This window comes from Polypterus senegalus, chromosome 2 (genome assembly GCF_016835505.1).
Source record: "Polypterus senegalus isolate Bchr_013 chromosome 2, ASM1683550v1, whole genome shotgun sequence".
Taxonomy (NCBI): Eukaryota; Metazoa; Chordata; class Cladistia; order Polypteriformes; family Polypteridae; genus Polypterus; species Polypterus senegalus.
In genome coordinates this window covers 91,936,906-91,961,277 of record NC_053155.1, presented here as the reverse complement: position 1 = coordinate 91,961,277, position 24,372 = coordinate 91,936,906, and the positions used below count along the sequence as shown (strand labels likewise).

Here is a 24,372-nt window from a genome sequence, read left to right as displayed (position 1 = left end):
ACTTATACAAAAACTGGGGCTATATCAGTAAAACTAAAAAGTGGTATACTGAAGTGTTGCAGAATTGTTAGAAAAATTGGTATTTCTCAACTTCTTTCCTTGTCAGGGAGACCTTGTTTATGTTAACTATGGTCGCACTGAAGACTTCCATAAACTTCACCGAGAACTAGGAGTTAATTGCACTGGAAAAATTGTTATTGCCAGATATGGAAAAATCTTTAGGGGGAATAAGGTAAGAGCCTGTTAAACACACAAGAAAAAATTAACTTTTTACTTGATCTGTAATTTTGTCATATAATCTCTTCTTCAAAAGATGCATGGTAGTACAATAGATAGTTAGCACTTTTGCCTGGCAGCTCTGGGAGACTGAATTAAAATCTAAGCTCTGACATTGTCTGTGAGGAACTGGCACATTTTTCCCCTATCTCTATTGATTTTTCTCTGGGTGCTCTCGGTTCCTCCCACATCAATTGCAAGCTAGTCTGACTAGTGACTCTGAATTGGCTTGGTGCTAATAAGTGTTCACTATGGAGCACTGCTTCCTGTTTCTTTCTTTAGGTGAGGTATCTAACTCCACACTGGACTGGAGTAAGTCAGTTTGGAAAATGATTGAATACATTTTTTAAGTTGGGCCAATGTTATGCTGAATGCTGATCACGAAGTTCTGTATAATAATTTGATACATTGTACTCATTCTCACCATCTGCTTTATCTTCCCAAAGGGCAACATGTTCTTTTATAGGAAATGTTTCTTTTGTTTCATATGAGTAAACTACCAATGTCTCCAAAAACTTTCTATAAGTTAGTTTCACAAGAAACACAGATGTACATTAGCTTGCCTGTGGGTCCTGCACTTCTTGTGATTATAGTGTTAAGACTGTAACAAAATAAACATTTACATGTATTCACAAATTAAAACATGTTGTTCCATTTTCCAGTTTTCCTAACTGGCTTATCTTAAGGATGGTCAAAGAGGTGATATATAATGACATTTATGAAACAATATTTAAAATAATTCCATTAATCTCTTATACAGTACAGGTATTCCAGTTAAACAAATATCAGTCACAAGGGTTTTAAAGCTTTTAAACAAAGAATTTCCCAAAATTTCCCAAAATCCTCACCCAGCTACTTCTGTATGCGCTAACTTCATGCTTATTGTTGTTTCTAATTTATGTATTGTATATCCAGTTGTGGAAATAGGTTTAAATCTCTCTTTAGCCAAGAGAATACAGACTGACAATGAGCGTATCACTTTATTCCCTAAGATTTTTTAGTGGAGTCTGTAGTCACGTGGATCACCATATATTGTAATTCATAACGTGCATCTCAAAATATGTCAATACATGATGATGATAATGCAGCTTATCCAATTATATAATCTACAAATTGTCTTGTTATAAGTAGTATACAGAGGTAACAGGAGTGTTATGATGTTGTTATTGTTGCACTTTTTTAATACATCTGAATTTGCTCTTCTTCTATCAGGTGAAAAATGCAATATTAGCTGGTGCTAAGGGTATTATCTTGTTCTCAGACCCAGCTGATTATTGTGCTCCAGGAGTGAATGTTTATCCTGATGGCTGGAATCTGCCAGGTGGAGGAGCCCAGCGAGGCAATGTTTTGAATCTTAATGGTGCAGGAGACCCCCTCACCCCAGGTTACCCTGCCAAAGGTGCTGATATTTTCCTATAGTTTCCTGTATAAATGACTTAAAATGTTTTATTTTTATCTCTGGTATCTCAGATTCAAGACAAAAATAATATGAAATTTCAGTGTTTTTGATTACATTTTTCTTCATTTAAAAAACAAATTGTAGGGATATAAACTTCACTAAAAAGTTGTTTTAGTTTATTTTTTTCTTTCTTGACCTATAAGTGTGTAATAACACGTAAGACAACTTTGACTATGCTCCCTTTTCAGTCATTGTTATCCATCCAGCCATCCATCCATTGTCCATCCCACTGGAGCCAGTCCCAGCCAACACAGGGCACAAGGCAGGAACAAATCCCCAGGCAGGGCACACACACACACACAGAGCACACAATAGGGACAATTCAGGATCGCCAAATGCACCTAACCTGCATGTATTTGGACTGTGGGAGGAAACCGGAGCACCTGCAGGAAACCCACGCAGACACAGGGAGATCGTGTAAACTCCACGCAGGGAAAACCCGGGAAACAAACCCAGGTCTCCTTACAGCGAGGCAGCACCGCTACCACTGCGCCACCGTGCCGCCCTTAGTTACCATAGCTAAAATCTATTTTCAGCATCTAACTTTTCGCTGATTTCCTTATTTGTTCTATTCTTCATGTCAATCATTATGCAGTTTAATATTGATATAAGATGAATGGAACCTTACATTGATGAATGTGTGAGAATTTGTTGAACTTAATAATATGTATACCTCTTTTCACAGTTTCTTTAAATATAAACCATTTTTTTAATTCACAGAATATGCATATAGATACAATACTGCTGAGGGAGCTGGCCTTCCAAAAATTCCTGTGCATCCTATTGGCTATCACGATGCAGAGAAGTTACTCAAGTAAGCCAAACAACTGGATTTAATTTTAGAATGTTTTCTACAACATGTGGGGTATTGGGTCTCCTGGGCAGTGGTTCTTCTCTTCTTCTCAGTCAGATAATTTGTCTTGATCCTCTACAGTAAGTTTATGCCAGAAAGGAATGGGGTGAGGTTAGGAGGTAGGAGGACATCAGAGGGTTTTTATTTTTATATAGTCACATAAATATTTTGTTTATTAGGTCAATTTTTATTGTTTAGCTGTATTTCATTGGTTCTAAATAACCACTTCATACAAAAAATGTCTTCCACTTTTAGATAACACTGTTATACTAAGGAACAATTGCATTATTGGTTTATAATAACTATTACAAATGTCTAACATTTCCTATTGTAATGCCTTTAGCTTTGTGACATGGTGGAGTACTTATTGCAAAATAATGAATCAGCCAGTCAATCAATCCAAGGTACCTATCTATATATATATAAAAAATTCTTTTCGTGTTTGAAACGGAAATTACGTATGACCACAGAACATACTATAATGAACTCGCACATTCGCGTTTGAAGCAGAAATTACGTATGACCACAACAGTCAGGCTACACAGAGAAAGTGAGACAGAAGCAGATCGAGAGAGAAGGCTCGCAAGCTCGCTGATCAGCGTATACGACAATCACAACTGACAGCTTCACAAACACCCGATCAACGTGCTGAACAGAATCGAATTCGATGGATGCAGTATTCACAGGCTACCACGTCACACAGGTGTCACGGTCTGTATATGGAGGGATTCAGTTATAATATTGAAAAAGATTGTTGCCTACTTCCAAAAGTTACAATAGGAGATATGGACATCATGTGTGAGTACTGCCAAGCACAGAGGGTTACATTTGAATCATGTGGGATGTGTTGTTCAGACGGCAAGGTGAAATTAACACCTTTAAGCCATCCTGCTGAACCGTTGTTGTCTCTTATTTCTGGCACAAATCCACAGTCAACTCATTTTCTACAGAACATTAGGAAATACAATTCGTGTTTTCAGATGACATCGTTTGGCACCACGGCTGCCACCAAGGAGTCTGGCTTTATGCCGACATTTAAAATGCGGGGGCAAATCTGCCATAGAATTGGGTCATTAATGCCATTGCCTCATGAGAGCCACACATTTTTCCCTTCCACTCAGTGAGTGAAGCCACTGGGTAATCTGCTAGTTTATCCATCCATCCGTTTTCTAACCCGCTGAATCCGAATACAGGGTCACGGGGGTCTGCTGGAGCCAATCCCAGCCAACACAGGGCACAAGGCAGGAACCAGTCCTGGGCAGGGTGCCAACCCACCGCAGGACACACACAAACACACCCACGGGCCAATTTAGAATCGCCAATCCACCTAACCTGCATGTCTTTGGATTGTGGGAGGAAACCAGAGCGCCCGGAGGAAACCCACGCAGACACGGGGAGAACATGCAAACTCCACGCAGGGAGGACCCGGGAAGCGAACCCAGGTCTCCTAACTGCGAGGCAGCAGTGCTACCACTGCGCCACCGTGCCGCCCCACGCTAGTTTATTATATAAATTATTTCTATATATCCTATGGTTCCTACATATTTTTTTCCAAAATTGTGGAGACTCATTTTGTACCCTAACACATTTGGACCTCACACAGGAAGCAACTGTATATCGCCTGTCATGGTTACAGACACCCACATTTACTCATATGAATATCTTTGGAATGCTGCTGAAAGCCAATGTACATAAAAAAAAACCTTATACAGATCCAGGGAGAATGTGTAAACTCCATTCAGCTGGCTAGGAGTTGAGTGCTAGTCCCAGAACATCACATGTTTCATCAATATATTTCAGAAGTGCAATGCCCAAACTAATCGTTCTCACAAAGCCACAAAGCTTGAGCACTCCCTGAAGGGTGGTATTCTCATATTCTTCTGCTTAGCAACATAACTTAAGGAACAGAGTAAGGGGCAAGAAGAATGTGAAAGGACATGTCAGCAGTGAAGCTAACATCTGTTTTCAAAAGAAAAAAACTGTTTCAATAGTTGAATAGAAAAGTGAATAGTATAGTTGTCTTTATTAATAGGAAAGAAGATCAGTTAAATCCATTTTCCATTGATTGTGTATGACTGTCTTTCCTCAGCATTTTTTAGTTTTATACACCTTTATCATTTTTTTTCACAAAGTTGTATTAACCATTGCAGTTACTGTCTTATAGAAAAAAAATATATATTTTAATAGCCCCCGCCTGGAAAGGAATTCCTTTAAGTTATTATCAAAAGCACACTTATATATAAAACTCTAATTTCTTTACTTAGGAATATGGGAGGACAGGCACCTCCCGATAAAACATGGAAGGGTTCCCTGAATGTATCCTACAATATTGGGCCAGGATTCAATGGACCATTTGCTAAGAGGTGAGACTGTCTAATATTGTTTCAGTGTATTTCATGCCTTTTGGAAACTTTATTAGAAACCTGAAGCATTTACCTCATTACTTCAAGTTTTTTTTCCATTTTGGCTGTTTTGTAGACCAGTAAACTTTGTTGGATCTGTTGATGTTCATTTTATGAAAGCAGATACATTTTCATGTTTCCTTTAAACAAGCTCAGTGCTTTTCTTAAACGTTATAATTGTAGAAATTCAATGTAGCTAATAACCTGTAGTTAGAATGGGAATAGACTACTCATAATGGCATACAAGAAAGTGACATACATGTAGTACCTCACTGCCTTAAAGAACTGTAATGTTTTGCCATGGCAGAAACATCTTACAGTCTTATGAAAGACTGGTTTCAAACATGCCGTTTCTGCCATTTTTAAAGCTCCACAGATGTCAAGGCTCACCACCCTTCTGCAGCTTAACTTATCTTTTTGTGTTTAATTTAAAAAGTAATATTTAAGGCAAATAAGTAGTGAGCAGCTTTTGTTTTGATCAAATATCTATGCAGTCACATATTCTGTATTTCAGTAGTTATTGTTTATTATTAAAAATGGCTACTGACTTTATCTTACGATTGAGAAATTCAGACACTAGCATAAAACAAATTATACTTAGTATAATATAGCCTATGAATTGTGTGTATTGTCCCTTAAAAACACGGGCAGGACTCACAGCAAATAAGCTTTTGTTAGTAAATTTAAGTGTAATGCAAATACCTCTGTCAAGACAGCAGCAAAAGCACAAGATGGTGAATATCATGATCTGTGTAGGGGAATCCTCACATATTGTTGTAGTATACTGGTGAGCCTTAGAAGAATAAAGATTGAGAACCACTATCCTATACAACAACTCAAAGGGAGAAAACCCAGTAGAGGCATGTGGTATGTCTATATGCAAAGAGGAGTTGGTGAGATCTCATTCCAATCTCTCTCATCCAGCTTTTTGTAATTTCTATGTTAACTATTTGTCTGTTTGGATTACCTCTGTAGTCATGATTGTCCCTAGTCCGGGGGAATTTTGCTTTAGTAATTAAGGATAGTAGTGACAAATTTGTATCCTGTGCAGAACTAACATAATTTCTTGTTTGCATTAAGGTCTTGTTGAAATTTTCACCAAAACCATCCTTTTTTATTAAATTCTGATAGAAGGTATGCCTGATTGGGAATACCAACATGAGAAAAACACTTATTACTTCTTTAGGGTTTAGTTTTTTTCAGGATCTGTTTGCTAAGGGAACAAATATGTATTATAGCATTTAGGCATATACTGGAACCCTCTACCCAATATTTTGGAATTTACAATATTTTCTGCTCTTTATTGAAGTGAAAAATTGATTAAATAAACTGAGTTGACATATGTAAAGATTAACAATTGAATATACTTACCATTAAAAATTCAGGAGCTAATTTTCTTAAGATTATGTGATGGCTTACTAGATAACAGTGATACATTTTGCAGTGTACACATTATCTCTTATGTTTATACAGCTATTTGAATTGTTTTTGTTAGCAATGGAAAGGTCATACAGCTCCCACAGAAGACCTAAGTATTGTAGTATATTAACCCCTTTGAAGTTACAGGACCTCTCAAGCTAGCACGTACATTAACATTTAATAGTACAAATGTTTAACTGCTAGCTGTAAAAGAGACTGGTGGTTCAATAACATATCTCTATTTTCCAAAGTAGGCTTTTATTTTTATAAATAATATTTTATAATATTTTAATAAAATATTTTCACAAAGACCAAACACAATATAATATAAGTGGCTCCCATATTTAAGATAACATTCTAGATTAATTTGGTAACCTAAAAAAAAGTGAGAAAAGGAAGATCAAGCAATTTTAATCAAACTATTTCTGTGGGCACTTTTCCTGGCTTGATGAAAACTAATTGAATGATATTATTTTGAATGGGTGAATGTATTGTATGCCATAAAAAGTATAAAGCAACAGGCAATGCAATATTTATTAATCTACTTTACAAGAGAACAGCTTTGTGTGTGTGGTGATATGTGCCCATCTTCATGAAGTCTTGAGTAGTGCACTTAGCCAGAGAACAGCTCAGTCATTCCATTTTTTACTGTGGCAAGGTGTGGTGTGGTTATGAATTACTTATTCACTGAAGTCACTTGTAGTAGGTGGTATGATGTGCCCAATCTCATTTTTACAGGACCAATTCAGAGACACCAGTCATCTTAACCTATGAGTATTCCCAAAATAACATGGGGAAAACATGCAAAGTCCACACAGAATAATAAAGACTAGGATTTGGCCCTTGTGAACTGTACTGCATACAATGCTACAAGTCTACTAAACAGAAATATCAAACTACAGCTAATTAACAAATACACAATATAACACTTTAGTTTTGAGAAGTGAAAAAATGATTTAATCCAAAGCTGATTTTAAATCTATTTGTATTCTATTCAAATACACACAGTTAAAAAGTAGAATATTATCACTGATCTATAGGATATGCTAGAAGAATCCTCTTTTCACATCAAAATATTGCAATCACATTATGTAGTTCTCAACATCATGATCTCTTTGACATGTTCATTTAATGTGCCACAAATGCCATACAGATACATAATGACCAGTTATTAAGTCTTCTGCAATTGGGACAGTGACATGCTGATTGACCATCCAATTCACGCATTCACACTGATCTAATTTAGATTCTCCAGTCAACCTAACCAATATGTGTTTAAAATCTGTGAAGACCAATGAGTACATTTACAAAATCCATGCAGGCACAAGAAAAATGTTTAAATGGTGGATGAACAGTGGCAATGCTGTGATCTGAATCAGGAACTGTGGAGTTGTGAGACAGCATCACTAACCACTGTCTGCAACATATATTCTTATAAACTAATTTATCGTGTCTCAAAATACAAACTGCAATAAATGGAGTCCATCCAGTACCGAAAACACCAACTCGCATGTCTCTATGTTGCTGGGACTTATTTTTATCTGACTAGATATGGACACAAAAAGAAATGCATAACTGGTGATGCATCTCCAGGTGTCACTGGTAGAACATTGTAAATGCTTTAACTGCACCATTGGTGACTTGAGTGCTTCAGGTGTTATTAGTTCTGCAATAAATTAGATGTACTCTATTTTTATGTAGGTCGCTAAATGAGTATTTGAAAAATTCTTAAAAATGGTTAAGTATATGAACATTACAACATTAATTTTTAGTTACATTGTATCTATAATAATTGAATAAATTTAACTGTTAGGGATATAACATTTTACTCAATTACCATTTTTGTATAATGTTGGCCGCCTAAAACCTTAAATGCAAATTTCCTCCTGAAGAAAGGTTTTAGGCCAGGTATGGGCATATTTCATATCTGACCTGATCACATGATCTCCGGGGAATTGTGGTCCTTGTAGCTTTAGTGCCCAGTAGTTGAAAGCAAAGGCCCTCCTCACATCTACCATGAAGAAGTAAAGTAATAACATTAAACCCCAGAAAGGAAATACTAAACAATTCAGAATCACGTTGATGGCTTTAAATGTGCTCAGCTGTGGTATATGGAACCACAAAATCTGAGAAGGATCTCTTGCTGACCACTGGAAAATAAGCTAGAGAGCCTGGCCCTTAATATTTTATTCAAAATCAAGGGTTAAGAAAGACAAACAAATATGTGTCATGCAAGTACTATATAGGTACATCCATGATTATATTAGTAACACCAGGATGGACATGTGAGAAAACTGTGCAGATTTTAAGTAATTTTAAGCAATTTATATAGAATGTGGAACAGTGGGTATGGGCAAGGGCGTAAGAAAATGGCAAAAAAAATGAGTGAGAAGCACACAAGCTATCTCCATTTTTAGATAAGTACCCCATTAACGTCGCTGGAAAGCTAATTGAAGTGTTTGCAAATCGTTTATTTGCCATCCCATTATGGTCACTCAGTAACATGAATACATCTGTTTTACCTGTCTTAAGTCGGGTTGAAATCTAAGTAATCATTGTAGACCTCAGCATTCATGTTTGCAGTGCACCATGTTTTGGAATGTAATGCATGCAGTAATAAAAGGCATTGTATGTGTCATTCCAACAGATGATGCATCAGAAACAGTTGTAGTTATAAAAGGCATTACTACAAATATTTGTGATGTGCCATCTATTGGAATGACAGAGACATAGCAACTGGACAGACATACAGATACACAACCACACAGACAATTATCCTTTAATTAAGATAGATATTTAAATTATAGTTGATGTTGTCTTACACTCTTTGATTCTGTCTTAATTGTTATTGTTATTAGGATATTTTTGTTATTATGTGAGTGCATGTGCAAGGAACCTAATGAAAATAAATAGACCAAGGGGATTAGTCTGCTAATAAAAATGCATGCTAGTGAATATGTTGAACTATTAACAGACGTTTCATTTTAAAGAGCACTTACAAGTTTATTGTTTTATTGTTTTTTTCAGCAAAGTTAAAATGCACATCCACACTAACAATGAAGTGACTAGAATTTATAACGTCATTGGTAAAATACGTGGAGCATCTGAACCAGGTAAGAATGCCAGTTTCACTCATGACAATGCTGTTTCACTATGCTGCTTTGCACAAACTGTCATTGTATTTACATGATTTAATAGCAGAATTTAGAGCGTACAAAGAGGCTATTAAACTGGCCTATAGCTTCACTTCATACTGTGCATTGTCACACTTCCTTTTAAAGATTTATCCAGATGTTGGCAACATTGCTCTGCTTTTATCATTATGAATTACAAAGCTAGTGTGTTTAATGCCAGTTTAATACCATTTTGAAAAAACGATTGGCATTTGTATAGTTTACTTATATTTGTTGTTGCCTATCATGTATCACCTACTTTCATTAGTTCAGTCATAGAGAAACTTTAAATGTGATCTTAGACTATAGCAGCAGTTAGACTGACAAGTTCAGCTGTGAATATAAAAAATATACCTTTGTGTCTAGACTGATGTCGGACACACCCCCACAGCAACACAACAGGGGAAATAAAAATCCACACCATTATGCTTCATTTGGACCAGTTAGCTCTCATTATATCTCACATAATGGGCACTCTGTTTACATATTTTTTTAATTAAGTAAAGAAGCAGTGCTGAGTTTGGCTTAGTTAAATTTCAGTAAATTTTAAGCATATGTGTTTGTAAATGTAGTATTGATTGCATTTTTCAGAGGTTAGTGTGTTACTAATTGTAAGGAGATTTATATGCTTGATAAATTTGAAAAAAAAAATTACATATACATTTTGGAAAAGCCAAAAAAGTTTTATAGATAGACAGAAATTGCAGGAATATCAACAAATAAGTAATTTTAAAAAACAAGAAGATACCATTTAGTCCAGATTGTTATGGTAATTAATCAATAGAGTGTCACAATACTAATTTAAGCCATTTCTTAAAAGCAATTAGAGGGTCCTTTTCAACTGTGTGACTCATAAGTCTGAGATTCCAAAAACAATTTGTATAAAAAAAGTCTTCATAAGTACAAGATTCACTACTTAGTTGCAACGTTAATTGAAAAATGTGAGAACACCAATTAATAAATCCCATGTAATGAATAATCTTGGCTCAATTAAACTGATACGACTGTGATAATCGAGAGATTTAGTGCAGTTATTATGTTTAATTTTATTGTAGAGCATGTGCAATAAAAAATGGTCTGTTCCAAAGGTTTAAAGATCAACAATTTCTTGATTTTCTTTTTATCAGCAGTGTTATGCACACTACAAAGTCCATTTATTTTAGGCACCATTAATAATTCTTGTATTATTCTGTTTGGATTATAATTGAAGTGTTTCTTCAGACAGGTACATTATCCTTGGTGGGCACAGAGACTCCTGGGTTTTTGGTGGTATTGACCCAACAACTGGCGCTGCTGTTGTCCATGAAATTGTAAGAAGTGCAGGAAAACTTGTGAAACAAGGTAACTTGTTCAGTTTTTAAATCCGAAAATTAAAAGGGGATAAAAAAACATTTGGTTAGAATTAGAAATTGTTTAAACAATTTTGTCTGTGATATTTATGTTAATTTTTGTGGCATGTTTGGATATTACATGTTCTCCTCTTTCCTCCTACATACAAAAGACATGTAAGGTTAATTAGTGACTGTAAATTGGCCTCTTGTGTCTGCATACACAGTATCTGGCACTGTACCCAGTGGTTTCTTCTTGGCTTACACTGAACGCACCAAGATAGACTTGATAATGATTTGTACTGTATGAAGTGATTTTGAGAATGAATGCTTGAATTTGTAACCCCGACTCAGAAAACATTGGGGCAGTATGGAAAATGCATATAAAAACATAAAGCAGTAATTTTGAAATTCACTTTGACTTTTAATCCATCCCAAATAGTATAAATACAAGATAATTATGTTTAATCTGTTAATATTCATGTATTTGTAAATATGCATACATTCTTGCCATTGAGGGCTTGCAACACATTCCACAAACATAGGGACATGGCAATTTAGGGCCAATAATGGAAAAAGACATGCATGTTATGATTATTACAATAGATTTATTAACTCCAAAGAATGTCACAATGGCACAGTGCACTTAGGTACAATCTTGTAAGTGCTCAAATTACTGGCTTCAGGTATTCACAGCTGTAAACCTACTTTTGCCCACCCCTGTATATATACTGTATATAAATAGTTAGCAGTGGGATAAACTGTTAATCTTTATCCAGAAAGGCACTATTGACACAATGGAGGAAATTAATACATAAACACCAATTAGCAGCATTCCTGAGGAAAATATCTCTTTGAGAGGTCCACTGCACTGTTTGCTAATTTTTATTCTGTTTTTAATCATGCTCACCCTCGAACCCCTCCACCAGAAGTCAGAAATGAGAGTGATTAGAAAAAGCAAATAAAATCAGATTAGTGGCCTTTTGGGGGGTGTTTGGGTGGGATTATGAAGTGAGTGCTTGATGAAGCATGAGGAATTAGAAATTGGATAAAAAAATTTCACACAACTCCTTTCAGAGGCAGGGGTGGGTTGTACAAGTCTAATGTGCTTGTGGCCCAGTGACTGCCACCTGTGACTCAAAAGTGGCTGAGAAGCACTGGTTTAGGTTGGCTTCCTGAGCTGGTATTGAGTTAAGCTAAGAAGACATCAGTTTTTAAAGGGGTGCATCCGTGCTTTTGTTTTTATAGACAGCTTCCTGCACTCTGTTTGTTTTTAATCACACTTCTAAAGGATTATTTATTTAATGGACTGATTTAACTTCCACTATCACCTTGTTTTATTGGATTATTTATTTATTATGATACATTTTTGCATGGCACTTTTGAACACTGTTTTGGTTTTTGACTGTTTTTATTAAAAGCACGGCACCTTTATGCACCTATCCCTTGCTTTATGTTGTGTTCTCACCTGCTAGGCTCGTCCATCGAGTATGTTGTTGGTGGTAGCGGGTTCAAGAGGCTCCCAAATGCTGCAGGGAGAGTGGATCTGACCCGCACCGTCACGGGGCTGGCATGAAAAATAATTTTTATATTAAAGGTTTGGATGTGGATGTAATTATAATACATAGCTATAAATTGTTTACTTGTTGCTTCAGAGTGATATGTAGTTTGTGAGTTTGTGTGTATATACAGGAATGTATTTTTTTCCAAGTTGTAATATTCATCCAATGTCTTCTTCTGTTAGCGTATTTTCTTTAAGTAATTTCCTTTATTTTGCTTAATTCACTAGATTGTCATTTTCTAAATTTTTATTTTGCCAGCAGTGGAGGCAAAGTACAAATTTCCACAACTTGATGTGAAAAGTTAATGTATTTACATATTTATTAGATTTTTATCTTCTTCCTTAATTCTCTTTTTTCCATTTTAGGTTGGAGACCCCAGAGAACAATCATATTTGCTAGCTGGGATGCAGAAGAATTTGGCTTGTTAGGCTCAACAGAGTGGGCAGAGGTGTGTCTTTGAGTTTATGTTATTTTTTTGTAATAAAACAGGTAGATCAGGCATATAACACATTGGTTAGTTTGCACCCTTTAAGAAAGTTGGTGAGAGTATTTAATATGTTAAAGAAATTTCAACAAAGCTGAGTTTTGTTATGGTAACAGGATTCCAGACCTGGAGCCTTATGTATATTGTTTCTGATGAAAAAGTTGGGATTTATAAAACATGAACTTGGTTTGAAAACTGGATAATGATGCATAAGTCCTTTGTAGACTTTTTTTAGTGTTGGCAGTTTAGCAAATCCAGGTGGAAGGACAATAAAGTTAACAGAAAATCTTGTTCAATTGTGCATTTCAATTACGTGTCAGTCCCATTCCGATGATTCTAAAGTAGCCATATCACAGTTCAATGATATGTTCTCTCTTTACAGCTGTCTTCAACGTTGGTAATAACATTAAACGAGTGCATAAAGCATTAATATCCTTAGTGTGTACCCTGTCTGTTTTGTCTATAAAATGTGTGTGTTGTATGATAGAAGTAGTAACCATCACACACAGCATGACCCTGGATTATGCTTCCCACACTCCTATTTGGAGATATAAAGGAGTCATGGGTTTAGCTGGACCACCTGAAACAATGGTAGTCAGACATGCAGTATATGAGCATTACATTTTGTATATTGAATACAAGTGTTTTCTGTTTAGAAAAGCAAACTCATTCTGGGGTGGTGCTTTAACCGCAATATGTGTGCAGTCAGTTGCACCGATTACATTAAGAAAATCAGCAATGGATGCAATTTGCCTTTTGATCTCAGGCTGCTCACCCTGAAAGGTGAGGAAAGTATTTGAGTAGCATCTTAATTATACTCTGGGTTTGAAGTTCTGGCTCTTCTGTGTCTGTGTTAGATCACACCCTGACCTTGCATGTATTTAAGCATGATCAAAATAATTGCCACTCTCCAGAGTAACTATATGTATTTTATAATGCATTGTAAACACTAAGAAGAAACAGATACAAAAAGGAGTACACCAGCAGTTATTTAATTTCAAGCATTGATTTCAACATCCCATACTAATGGCATGTCACGGCTTAGCGATGACTGTGATTCCTGACCATTCAGCCAGTTCTCACTGAAAAGCACCAGTAACTAAACACCCAACGCTTGTTACAACTTGTAATGGAACAAGGATCACGTAATTTCTGCTAGTCTCTGCAATGTTGACATTAACATAGGCAATTCAATACACAGCTCCAAGAGCACAGCTCTAGGAGATCTGAATTGGCTGATAATTTAGTCATTATCACAGGCCAAAAACTCATCACAATCCCTAAAAACTCACTACTTGTGCAGCCAGCCACACTGCTGTACACCGCAATGGCTTGTGCAGTACCACACAATGTAGTGCAAAAATATGGATTGCCTCTGCCACTTGAGACAGGACAAAATGAGCACACAGATGTACCAGACCTTGCACCTCAGGACATCAGTGCAATGGCATTTCAAAGACATGGTTATTGTATTTTGAATGTAGAGAGACTTTCATTTAATGCAGCATTGACATTTACTTGAATTTTTTCCCTCTCCACTGAGCAGCTGTCACCTGCTCTCACTTGTGTTTTTCTTTTTATTTGTTACTCCCACAGAAAAAGCAGCAAAAAGAATGTTTTTGGAGCCTCCATTTAAGTCAGTTATGCCTCAAATTCATATTCATTGAAGTTTTGTTCATTTCCTCTGTTCTCTCTTTGTTTGTTGTGACACTCTGGGACATGGTTAAATACATATGATGATGAGACCATGAATATTTAAATAAGGCATTTTAAGCCATACATGGCTACTAGTGATGAGTGAACTCCACAGTGTTCGCTTCACCTCAAGTTTGGAGAAGTCATGGAACTGTTCGCAAATATCGCCGAACTAAATGAAATGCATTGAAGTCAAAATGGGAAAGGACTAACTGAACTAGATTTGACTGAATTATAATGGTTCATTCATCTTTAAAATGTCCCTGAGGGCTAGGGAAACGTCTGCCAACTATACTGGACCGATTATTGTGGCCAAAAATGTGACCTGAGCTATGTGGCAGCAGTGCCAACCACTGCACCACCATGCCTCTATGAGATCAAAGAAAAAAAGAATGCAGTCAGAGAAATGTCAAAGCAGAAATGTCAAAATCATAGTCAAAAGTTAGAAAAAACACAGCAAATTCGCTGCGAGTACTGCTTTGATAAAATTTGCTGATCAGTACTAATGGTTACTTGAAGGAGGTGACAGGGAGTGGCTAAAAGCTTTTGCAAAAGCTCATAGCTTTAAATTGATTTGAGATGTATACAGGCACTTGGCATTGGATGTACTTATGGCTTTGTAAATCTGAATTTGTTTGAAGTGTAAGTAAAATTTGAGTTTGGTAAATAAGTAACGTTTATACATGAGGCCCCAAGTCACCATATCTGGAAAACTTTTTTCCCATCTTTCTGTGTGAATTTTCTTAGGGTTTTACTCCCTCATCCTAAAGGTTTGTTGATGACTATAAATTATCTCTGAACAACTGATAGTAGGTGTGTGCACAAGGGTGCTCTATGTTGGACTGAAATCTACAAGAGTTTGGTTCTTTCTTTGTATCTGAGGATAGGTTGTGACTCGCCAAAAACCTGGAATAAACAAGGCAGGTATAAACAATTCTTTTTTTGATAACATGGTGTTACCACATGGCTGGGGTATTAAATATTTTCTTCTGAATTCCATACACATATTCAGCATACTTTACTCTTAACATTAACATCTGTAAGGATATAAATATGACATAACACTTGTAGGCTAAAATATATTGCTCAAAACACATCCCTAGGTCAATTTTGGTCCCAATATTATTTATACTTAGTGTCCCTACTCCCTTTAGTGCTTAGTATCTCTTAAAGAGCCACCTATGTTTCCAAGACAGCTCATTTCTTGCATATTCTAAAGGGACCACATGGTTCCATTTGTCTCAGTCAGAGACTCTGTGCTTCAGTGTAATGGCTAATTAAACAAGTATTGCCAGCCCTACCAAAAAGTCAGTCATCCCTGGTTTTGACTGGTTCACTCACCCTTTAGCCTTCTGTGGGAAAAGTTGCATGTTTCTTCCCAGCTGTCTCTTACATGACAGGGATTGCAACCAACTTGTGACCTTGTTTTCTCACGGCAGCATGGAGCTGTGTTGTCTTAGTGCAAGTGTATGTCATTGTGTTTTCGATAGAAGTATAAAGTAAGACTTTACTCTGTTCTTTGCTGTTCGGGCAATCCCTATCCAATGAGAACCGCTTGCCAGCAAGACATTCCGTCAAATCTTTCATTTTATGACTTACTTGTTACCATTTTCATATTTGGATTGAATTTACAGTAGAATTCTACTTTTGTTTAATAAAGGAATAGTTAGTGACAAGCTGGAGAAGCAGAGGTACCTTCTTTTGTGGAAAGTAATCAGTAGAGATGATTCCCTTCAGAATTGCCATGTGTAACAGGAATGAATAGGTACAGTACATAATGTGTCTTATTCTGTATCATTCATTAACCTATTTTGAATCTATAATTGAATAATAATTTCATTTTATTTATAAGGCACTTTACATTTGTAATAAACCTCAAAGTTCTACATAAAAAAAATTTAAACAAAGAGAAGATAAAAACAAAGATAAAACAATGGGTGTTGTCCTCCCAGACCTGGATCAGGGCATCAGTGAGTGAGCTCCTGGACAGTCTGTGATGCTACTTGGCAGTGTTGGATGCACCAGTACATAATGTCTCAGAGGTTCTCAGTTGGATTCAGTTCTGGGAATGTGCAGACCAGTCAATAGCATCAGTGCCTTCGTCATCCAGTTAATGCCTTAACACTCTCGCTGCATGAGGCAGGGCATTGTCCTGCATCAGGAGGAACCCAGGGCCCATAGCACCAGCTGCCAGCATAAGGTTTGGCAGTTGCTATGAGGATTTCATCTCAGTTCCTAACAGCAGTCACGGTACTGTAGCATAGCATGTGGAGGTCTGTGCAACCCTTCAAGGATATGCCTCCCCAAACCATCACTGACCCACTGCCAAACCAGTCATGCAAGATGATGTTGCAGCCTGCATAACGTTCACCACAGCCTCACCAGACTCTTTCATGTGTGTCACTTGTGCTCAGTGTGAACCTGCTGTCATCTGTGAAGAGAACTGGGCACCAGTTCTGGGCATGGTAATGGGCTATGAGCACAGGTACCATTAGAGGACGATGGGCCCTCATGCCACCCACATAAAGTCTGCTTCTGACAGCTTGGTCAGAAACATACACACGTGTAACCAGCTGGAGTTCATTTAGTAGGGCTCTGGCAGTGCTCCTCTTGTTCCTCCTCACACAAAGGAGCAGATACGGGTCCTGCTGCTGGGTTGATACCCTACTACAGCCCTGTCCAACTTTCCTAGTGTAACAACCCATCACCTGCTATCTCCTCCATACTCCCGAGACCTTCCTGGGAGACAGGGCAAACCTTCTTAGGATGGCAAATATGGATGTGCCATTCTGGAGGAGCTGGACTACCTGTTCAACCTGAATTGGCTGCAGGGAGCACCTTATGCTACCAGTAATGACAAAGACACTAGCAAAATGCAAAACTAAACAACAATCAGTCAGGAAGGATAAGGAGTGAGCAATTGTCTGTGACTACCACCTGCAAAACCTATTTCCTTTTTGGTGGTTGTCTTGCTGTTGCTCCAGTGGACCTGTTGTCAATTTCATTTGCACCATAGCAGGTGGAGTTGATTCACAATCGCTTATGCTTCCTAACTGGACATATTGATTTCCCTGAAGCTTAACTGACTTGGTGTTAAACTGTGATGATTAAGTGTGCTCTTAATTTTATGAGCAGTACATATACTGTCTGTAGTATATATATAAACGAGATAGACAGAGAGTTCAGTTAGATACACTGACAAAAGAAATACTGTGTTTTGTACACAAACAATACACCAAACTAAACAGAAAACACACACAACCTACTTTTCACACTCACAAATATTGATGTATTTTCTAAACTTGTAGGAGAATGCCAAGGTTCTTCAGGACCGAGCAGTAGCCTACATCAATGCAGATTCATCTATAGAGGGTAAGATATTCTTCAGCTCTTATTATTTGTTGACATTATGTACACATTTTTTTCCTCTAGGAGACAGCCAGATCTAAATATGTTAATGCTAATGCTGAATGATTTGTATATAAATTACATCACTGCTTTGTCAGTTGTAGGGAAAAAAACACCAGAAAGTATAGTAGAAGAGTGCCAGTTTAAATCCGGAAAGTGACAGCAAAGGTCTACATCTCCAACTAAAATTTCTATCAGTAAAATCACATGCTGATTTACCTTTATGTTTTTTAACCAAGTACACAGCATACATTTACTATCTTGTATTTAAATGAGACCCCAATTCTGTTTGTAGGTTTACTTCTTAAATACGTAAAGATGGTCTTTTTAGGATAGCAACATCCCAATAGGTGTCAAAAGAGAAATTACTACACATTGCTATTGACTCTATTATTGACATTTTGATTGATTTAGTTGTTTCTAATGCATTCTGCAATAATTCTTCAAACTGCACTTACATTTTAACTGAGCAAATATTATTATGAAGATAAAATTAAAATTTTGTTTTGCCTGTAAATATTGTATATGCAGTACATTATATATAATTCTTTTTGGCAATCATCCTTGCATGCCATGTAAAACCTCAGCTAGTAACTGCAGTATGATCAACTAAACCTACTTCCATACATGAGGATATGTAAAGTAAGTTCTTATATAGAATAAATGACCACACCCACAGATTTTCTTTTTTATACATTTAATTATTAGATTTTCTGTGATAATACCATATCGTTATTTTACTTTAGGAAAGTTATTAATTCAATAATAATATAATGAAACAACTTCTTACTTTTATGTATGTTTGTTTCTGGCTTTTTGAATTTTATATTTTAGTTTCAGTGACATGATTTGTAGTTACAATTGTAGTCAACTGTGAAGATAGATAAACACACAATTAATGTTTAATATACTATTATTATTATTATTATTATTATTAAGAGAATTACTATGGGCTGCATGGGGCTCCATGATGAATTTCTAAAGCTTCACAGCTACAGTATGGGGCCCTAGATTCAAATTCTTTTTTAGTCTTTATTGTTAGGGTCCTTACTTTCAACATGTGTTTAGATTTTCTGTATATACAACACCTTGTTTTCTTTCCACATCTTCAATGTGTTCCTGTGTCAAATAAAGGATAGGTCACTTATTTGTAACAGAATTCTCAAGTATAAGTTTATGGAACCTACAATCTTAAATCAGAATCAGTAGGATTATAAAATGGAAGGTTAAATGGATCATACAAGTGTGATTAAAAGTTCTTCTACAGAGAAAACCAGATACAAAAAGTTCATTTTTGCTTTTAAATGTATTTACTGTTCTTGTGTAGAGCTGTATTTGATTTTGTCGCTGGTGTCCAAGTGAGACTTGAGAAATAGTTTATCTTATCATTCTTTTGGTTACTTAAATTAGCTATTCATGAGTCTTTTATTAAACTCATCCAATGAAATGTTAGGGTTGCTGGGAGCCAGAGTCTATCCTGGGAACATCAACTGCAGCACGTGGTCCAGTCCATCAGAGGTTATACTCACTCCTACCATGGCAGTTTACACACAGCTTTAGGAACAAAACCTATACATAAAGGAGAAGATAATACAAACTTTTCACATACTGTGAACATGCTAGAGCTGAATTTCAGTCGCTAGGAGCTTTGAGGAGTTAAAGCCATTGTGCCACCATGCCACTAGCTTGTCTAATAAGTATAATGTAAACTTCTGAATATAATAGGATATTCCTTTCAGCCCAAGTTCATCATGGCCATTTTTTTCATGTTTGTCAAACATTCATTAAATATAACAATATTCATATTGTATAATTCCATAATTTTCTAATGTGAAAATGTTACAGCATTTTATTACGTATATTGTCGTTGCTTATTACTTAAAAAAATTGATATATAGTAAAATGCCTTCATAAATATTTATTTTTAAAATGCGTTACTGTCTTTATTAGGTAACTACACATTGAGAGTGGATTGTACGCCATCACTGAACACTCTGGTTTATAACCTGGCAAAACAGGTATCCTTTGTTTCTTTTATTTAAAGAAAAAGTACATCTTTCTAAAAAAAGAATGATCAGCATAAAATACATTTGCTGATGTTTTATAAATATGTATGGTATTTTCCTTTAACAATCAGCATTGCTTTGAATGAGGCTTTGAATGTTGTATTTACTAGATTCCCAGCCCAGATGAAGGTTTTGAAAGCATGCCATTGTATGAAAGTTGGCACAAAAAAGACAACTGGACAGAGAACCGGGATGCACCAAGGTATGAATAGTAGAACTTTTATGTTGATTGAAAAAAAAATACATCCATCCATTATCCAACCCGCTATATCCTAACTACAGGGTCACGGGGGGTCTGCGGGAGCCAGTCCCAGCCAACATAAGGTGCAAGGCAGGAAACAAACCCTGGGCAGGGTGCACACACACACTCACATACCAAGCACACACTAGGGACAATTTAGAATCACCAGTGCATCTAACCAACATGTCTTTGGACTGTGGGAGGAAACTGGAGTACCCGGAGGAAACCCACACAGACACAGGGAGAACATGCAAACTCCATGCAGGGAGGACCCGGGAAGCGAACCTGGGTCTCCTAACTGTGAGGCAGTAGCGCTACCTATTATATTATTAAATATTTTATTTATTTATTTATTCCTATTTAATTTTTTATGTAATAATCCTTATTTTACCATCTTTATTTATCTGAATTGATTAAGTATGTTAATATAAACAGCATTCCTCCGCTGACAGTAGTAAAATCTTTCTTTTAATTTGTCACCAAATTGTATGCCATCTTCAAGTGATCAGCTAGTTTCTGGTTAATATAGAACTTCAACCTTTATACAGTATTCTTTTTTCAGTGGCATTTGAATATAAAAATAAATAGAACTGAAAATAGAAATACATTAAATTTAGACAAGCTGTTTATTTGAAAATTATGGTTGTAAAGCTTACAATATTTTATGAACATGAAGATTTTACAATGAATTTTGCATAACAGATTGGTAATGCAAAAATATTAGGGAACTTTTTGAGTCTTTTGTGTCTGTTATAAGTTATTTTTGTAATTTTCCAATGTTTATATGAATAAGTATCTATTTATGTCATGTATCACAAGTACCAATATCACTCTTTGTATATTATAGTCATACTAAATTCTGAATACACTTTTGATTTAGGGCCTGATCAGAATAAAATACAATAATAGAAATGACTGCAATTGCAGTTGCATTTACTTTTGCATATCTTTTTGTTTTGTAATTTGATTTTATTTTCAAAAAACAGAACATCAAAATGTCATGTTACTCAGTCAAACAAGTAACAATAACTTAACAAATAAACCGATTTATTTTGAACTAAATATTAAGTGTAAAATACTAGGATATTTTAAGGTATAATAGTTATTTTTCATTCAGACATATTTCACAGGTATATTTCAGGTACACAAGTCTTTGATTATAAACATTGTTGTGCCGTTGTCACATTTGCTCATATAACTTATAACACTAAAGCATTAATTTTATTTCATAACTTCATTTCTTGTTTAATTTTACTTGTGTTAATGTAAACAATTAATAACTTACTCTTACTTAGTTACACCTAAATCCTGAAGTCTTATAGAAGTTGTCCATTACTTCTAATACATGTCAAAATAATGAATCCTCTTGAATTTCTTGCCCTTGTAATGCTTGTCATGTCCTGACCCAGCAAATGTCCATGTACTTTGCAGAAGTTGATGTGACATGATTTACTGTACAGCTATGATTACTCTCCTGATAAAACATCTGATTGCTTTGTCTTTGAGCTTTGTTCCTGAAAACAGCTTTTTTTCTTTTACTAGCCAGAACTTTGTATTTCCCACTGGTGATATTAGATTTTATGGTTCAGGTGGCCAGAATTACTGAAAAACTTGGATCCTTACAGAAAACAATTGCAGAGTTTAGGTCCAAGATTGAAAAGATTAAAATTAGTTTAGAATTATTTTGTGTGTGCCAGACTTTGCTAGAGTTTTAACAGCTGTGACTTTGGCTGCTTTCTGACCAGTTGTTTAGATCTTTTCTCTTGTGACATTGCTTCCATCTTCTGTATTTTCCAACCTGCTAATAAAAAATCCAAACTAAGTTTGTAAGCTATGAAGATGAATATCCATAATTGCATACCATTTGAGTCCTGGGAATAAACACTAAAAAAACTATATACTTAACTGAAGGACATATGGTGAATGCTTTAGCCAAAACATAAGTCTGTGGTTGCTAGTGGTATTTTCAACACATTTAACTTTCAAGGCATGTCAACACATCCTCAGGCTGTGGAATGTTAAGTGTAAAACACACACCACCCCATACAGTGGCTTTGGCATCAGTTAGGTAAAGGGCTCTGGCCCATGAGCTTGTTTCAATGTTAAGACCAAAATTCAAATGCTATGTTATATATATATATATATATATATATATATATATATATATATATATATATTGTATATATATATATATTGGGGTACAGCCCGGACACAGACAGGTAGACATGGTCTTTCTCCACACACGTTTATTTACAAGTTCCAAACACAAGTAAAGTGCACTAATCCAGTGCCGCAGCACCAATCAACCCTTACAGTCCTGGCCGCACAACAATGCCTTGCTCAGTCCTTCTAACCGCCTGCACTCCTCTCCTCCGAGCTCCGTCCTCTTCCACCCGACTCTTGCTGCCGACTGAAGGGAGGCGGTCCCTTTTATCCGCACCCGGATGAGCTCCAGGTGCTCCCCGACAATCTTCCGCTGACACGCCCCAGGTGTCCCTGCTTCTCTTCCCCCCAGCACCAGGGTTCCCAAGGCATTGGGGCGCCTCCTGGGGTGACCACGGGCCCGTACAGGGTTGGGCTTCCATGCCCTGAACCCGTGGCCCCCAAAGCAACCAGGAAGGCTGCCCCCACGTGATCCCAGATGGGCGCACGCCCACTTCCGGTCCTTCAAGGCGTCCTGGCTGGGTCGTGGCCCCTGGCATCCTCGACACTGCCCCACAGCCAGCGAAGACCACTCGGGAGGAGTGGCCCGTCCCGCGAGGGCAGCATATCCCCGAAGCGGGTCCTACTCCTGGGTCGTCGAGGTCCGGCTCTGTTCTCCCAACAGGGATAGGGACGGAGACGCCACCTGGACACCACTAGTTGGTGTCCCCCTGTGCCTCGCACAGGTTGCGCTTCCCCCTCTTACCGGCACCCCGGCGCCCACTCGTTCGGCACCCCCTCCGAGGTTTTTGCGCCCCTTTGGTCGAAGTCACTCTCCACTTCGCAGCCTCCGCCAGCCGTGGCGGCACCCCCTCGCCAGCGGAGAGTCCTCCCATCAGACGGGCCGTCGCATGAGGGCAGGTTCCCAACGTAGAGGGTCCTATTGCACGTCCAGGGTCCGGTCCTGCAACAAACAGAAAGACGGGGGCAGAGCCGCTGCCTGGACACCCTTCCCTGGTGTCCCCCTGCGCCATGCACTGGCAGCGCTCCCCCCTCCGACCGGCACTTGCCTGTTTGGCACCCCCTCCGTGGGTTCCGTGTCCCTCCTGTCGATATAACAGACGGGACCGCCTGCAGTCTTTTCCTCCCCGCTGACTTCACGGGTTCCCTCTGCCCCTGCAGAGGGCGGCCAACAACCGGATGTGAGCCGCCTGCCTCACGTCCTCCCGTATCGGAGGAACTGGCATTCTTCCCTTGATTCCTCCTTTTCCTCTGGGACGCCGTGACAATCTGGGTCTGAGCATGGCAAGCGCTCCCATTAATCCGATCCCATCTGCGTCCCTACAGAGCGATGGGAGGCTGCCGCGGGTTCGGAGCGTAGGGCGCTAGGACCCAGGACACTCATCAGCCCTTGTCCTGCCAGCCGCTGCGATGTCTCCCTCCTCACCTCGCGCACAACACTCCCTGCCGCGTCTGTTGTTGGAGAACTGCGTACTCGATGCTGATTGTTAGTTTCACAGCCAAGTTTGGCAGATTCCCCCTTATTCTTTACCGGGACGGCTTCACTTACCTTCCCCGCCGCGTCTTCCCAGCTGAAGTTTCCAGCACCGCGCCGATCCGCCCACTGTCGCAGCGTCTTCACGGACACGATCGCCTTCACCTCCAGCTCCATTAATCCTTTACGGATGACGCGAATCACCTGCAAAAGCGACTCTGCGGGCTGCAGGCATTCCTCCAGCTCACGCAGAGCCGCCGGCAAGCACAAAGGGTTAACCGACGGCAGCCCTACCTTCCCGTCAGGCAGATCTGCCGGCCAACCCCTGCGGGGCCCTTCCTCCGGCCCCATCAGGTCCTTCTTCAGCAA

The 24,372-nt window shown here is 37.9% G+C and overlaps 1 protein-coding gene across 1 annotated transcript in view; it reads left to right on the top strand.

Annotated features, from left to right (window-relative positions):
• naalad2 (N-acetylated alpha-linked acidic dipeptidase 2) overlaps positions 1–24,372 on the top strand; it is a 71,241-nt gene that overhangs the window by 32,969 nt on the left and 13,900 nt on the right. The window contains exons 6-15 of the mRNA XM_039744161.1: positions 107–232; positions 1,489–1,675; positions 2,456–2,549; positions 4,853–4,951; positions 9,437–9,522; positions 10,804–10,923; positions 12,838–12,920; positions 17,960–18,023; positions 20,010–20,077; positions 20,236–20,327. Coding sequence (XP_039600095.1) covers positions 107–232; positions 1,489–1,675; positions 2,456–2,549; positions 4,853–4,951; positions 9,437–9,522; positions 10,804–10,923; positions 12,838–12,920; positions 17,960–18,023; positions 20,010–20,077; positions 20,236–20,327 — 1,019 coding nt within the window. The remainder of the gene's footprint in view (positions 1–106; positions 233–1,488; positions 1,676–2,455; positions 2,550–4,852; positions 4,952–9,436; positions 9,523–10,803; positions 10,924–12,837; positions 12,921–17,959; positions 18,024–20,009; positions 20,078–20,235; positions 20,328–24,372) is intronic.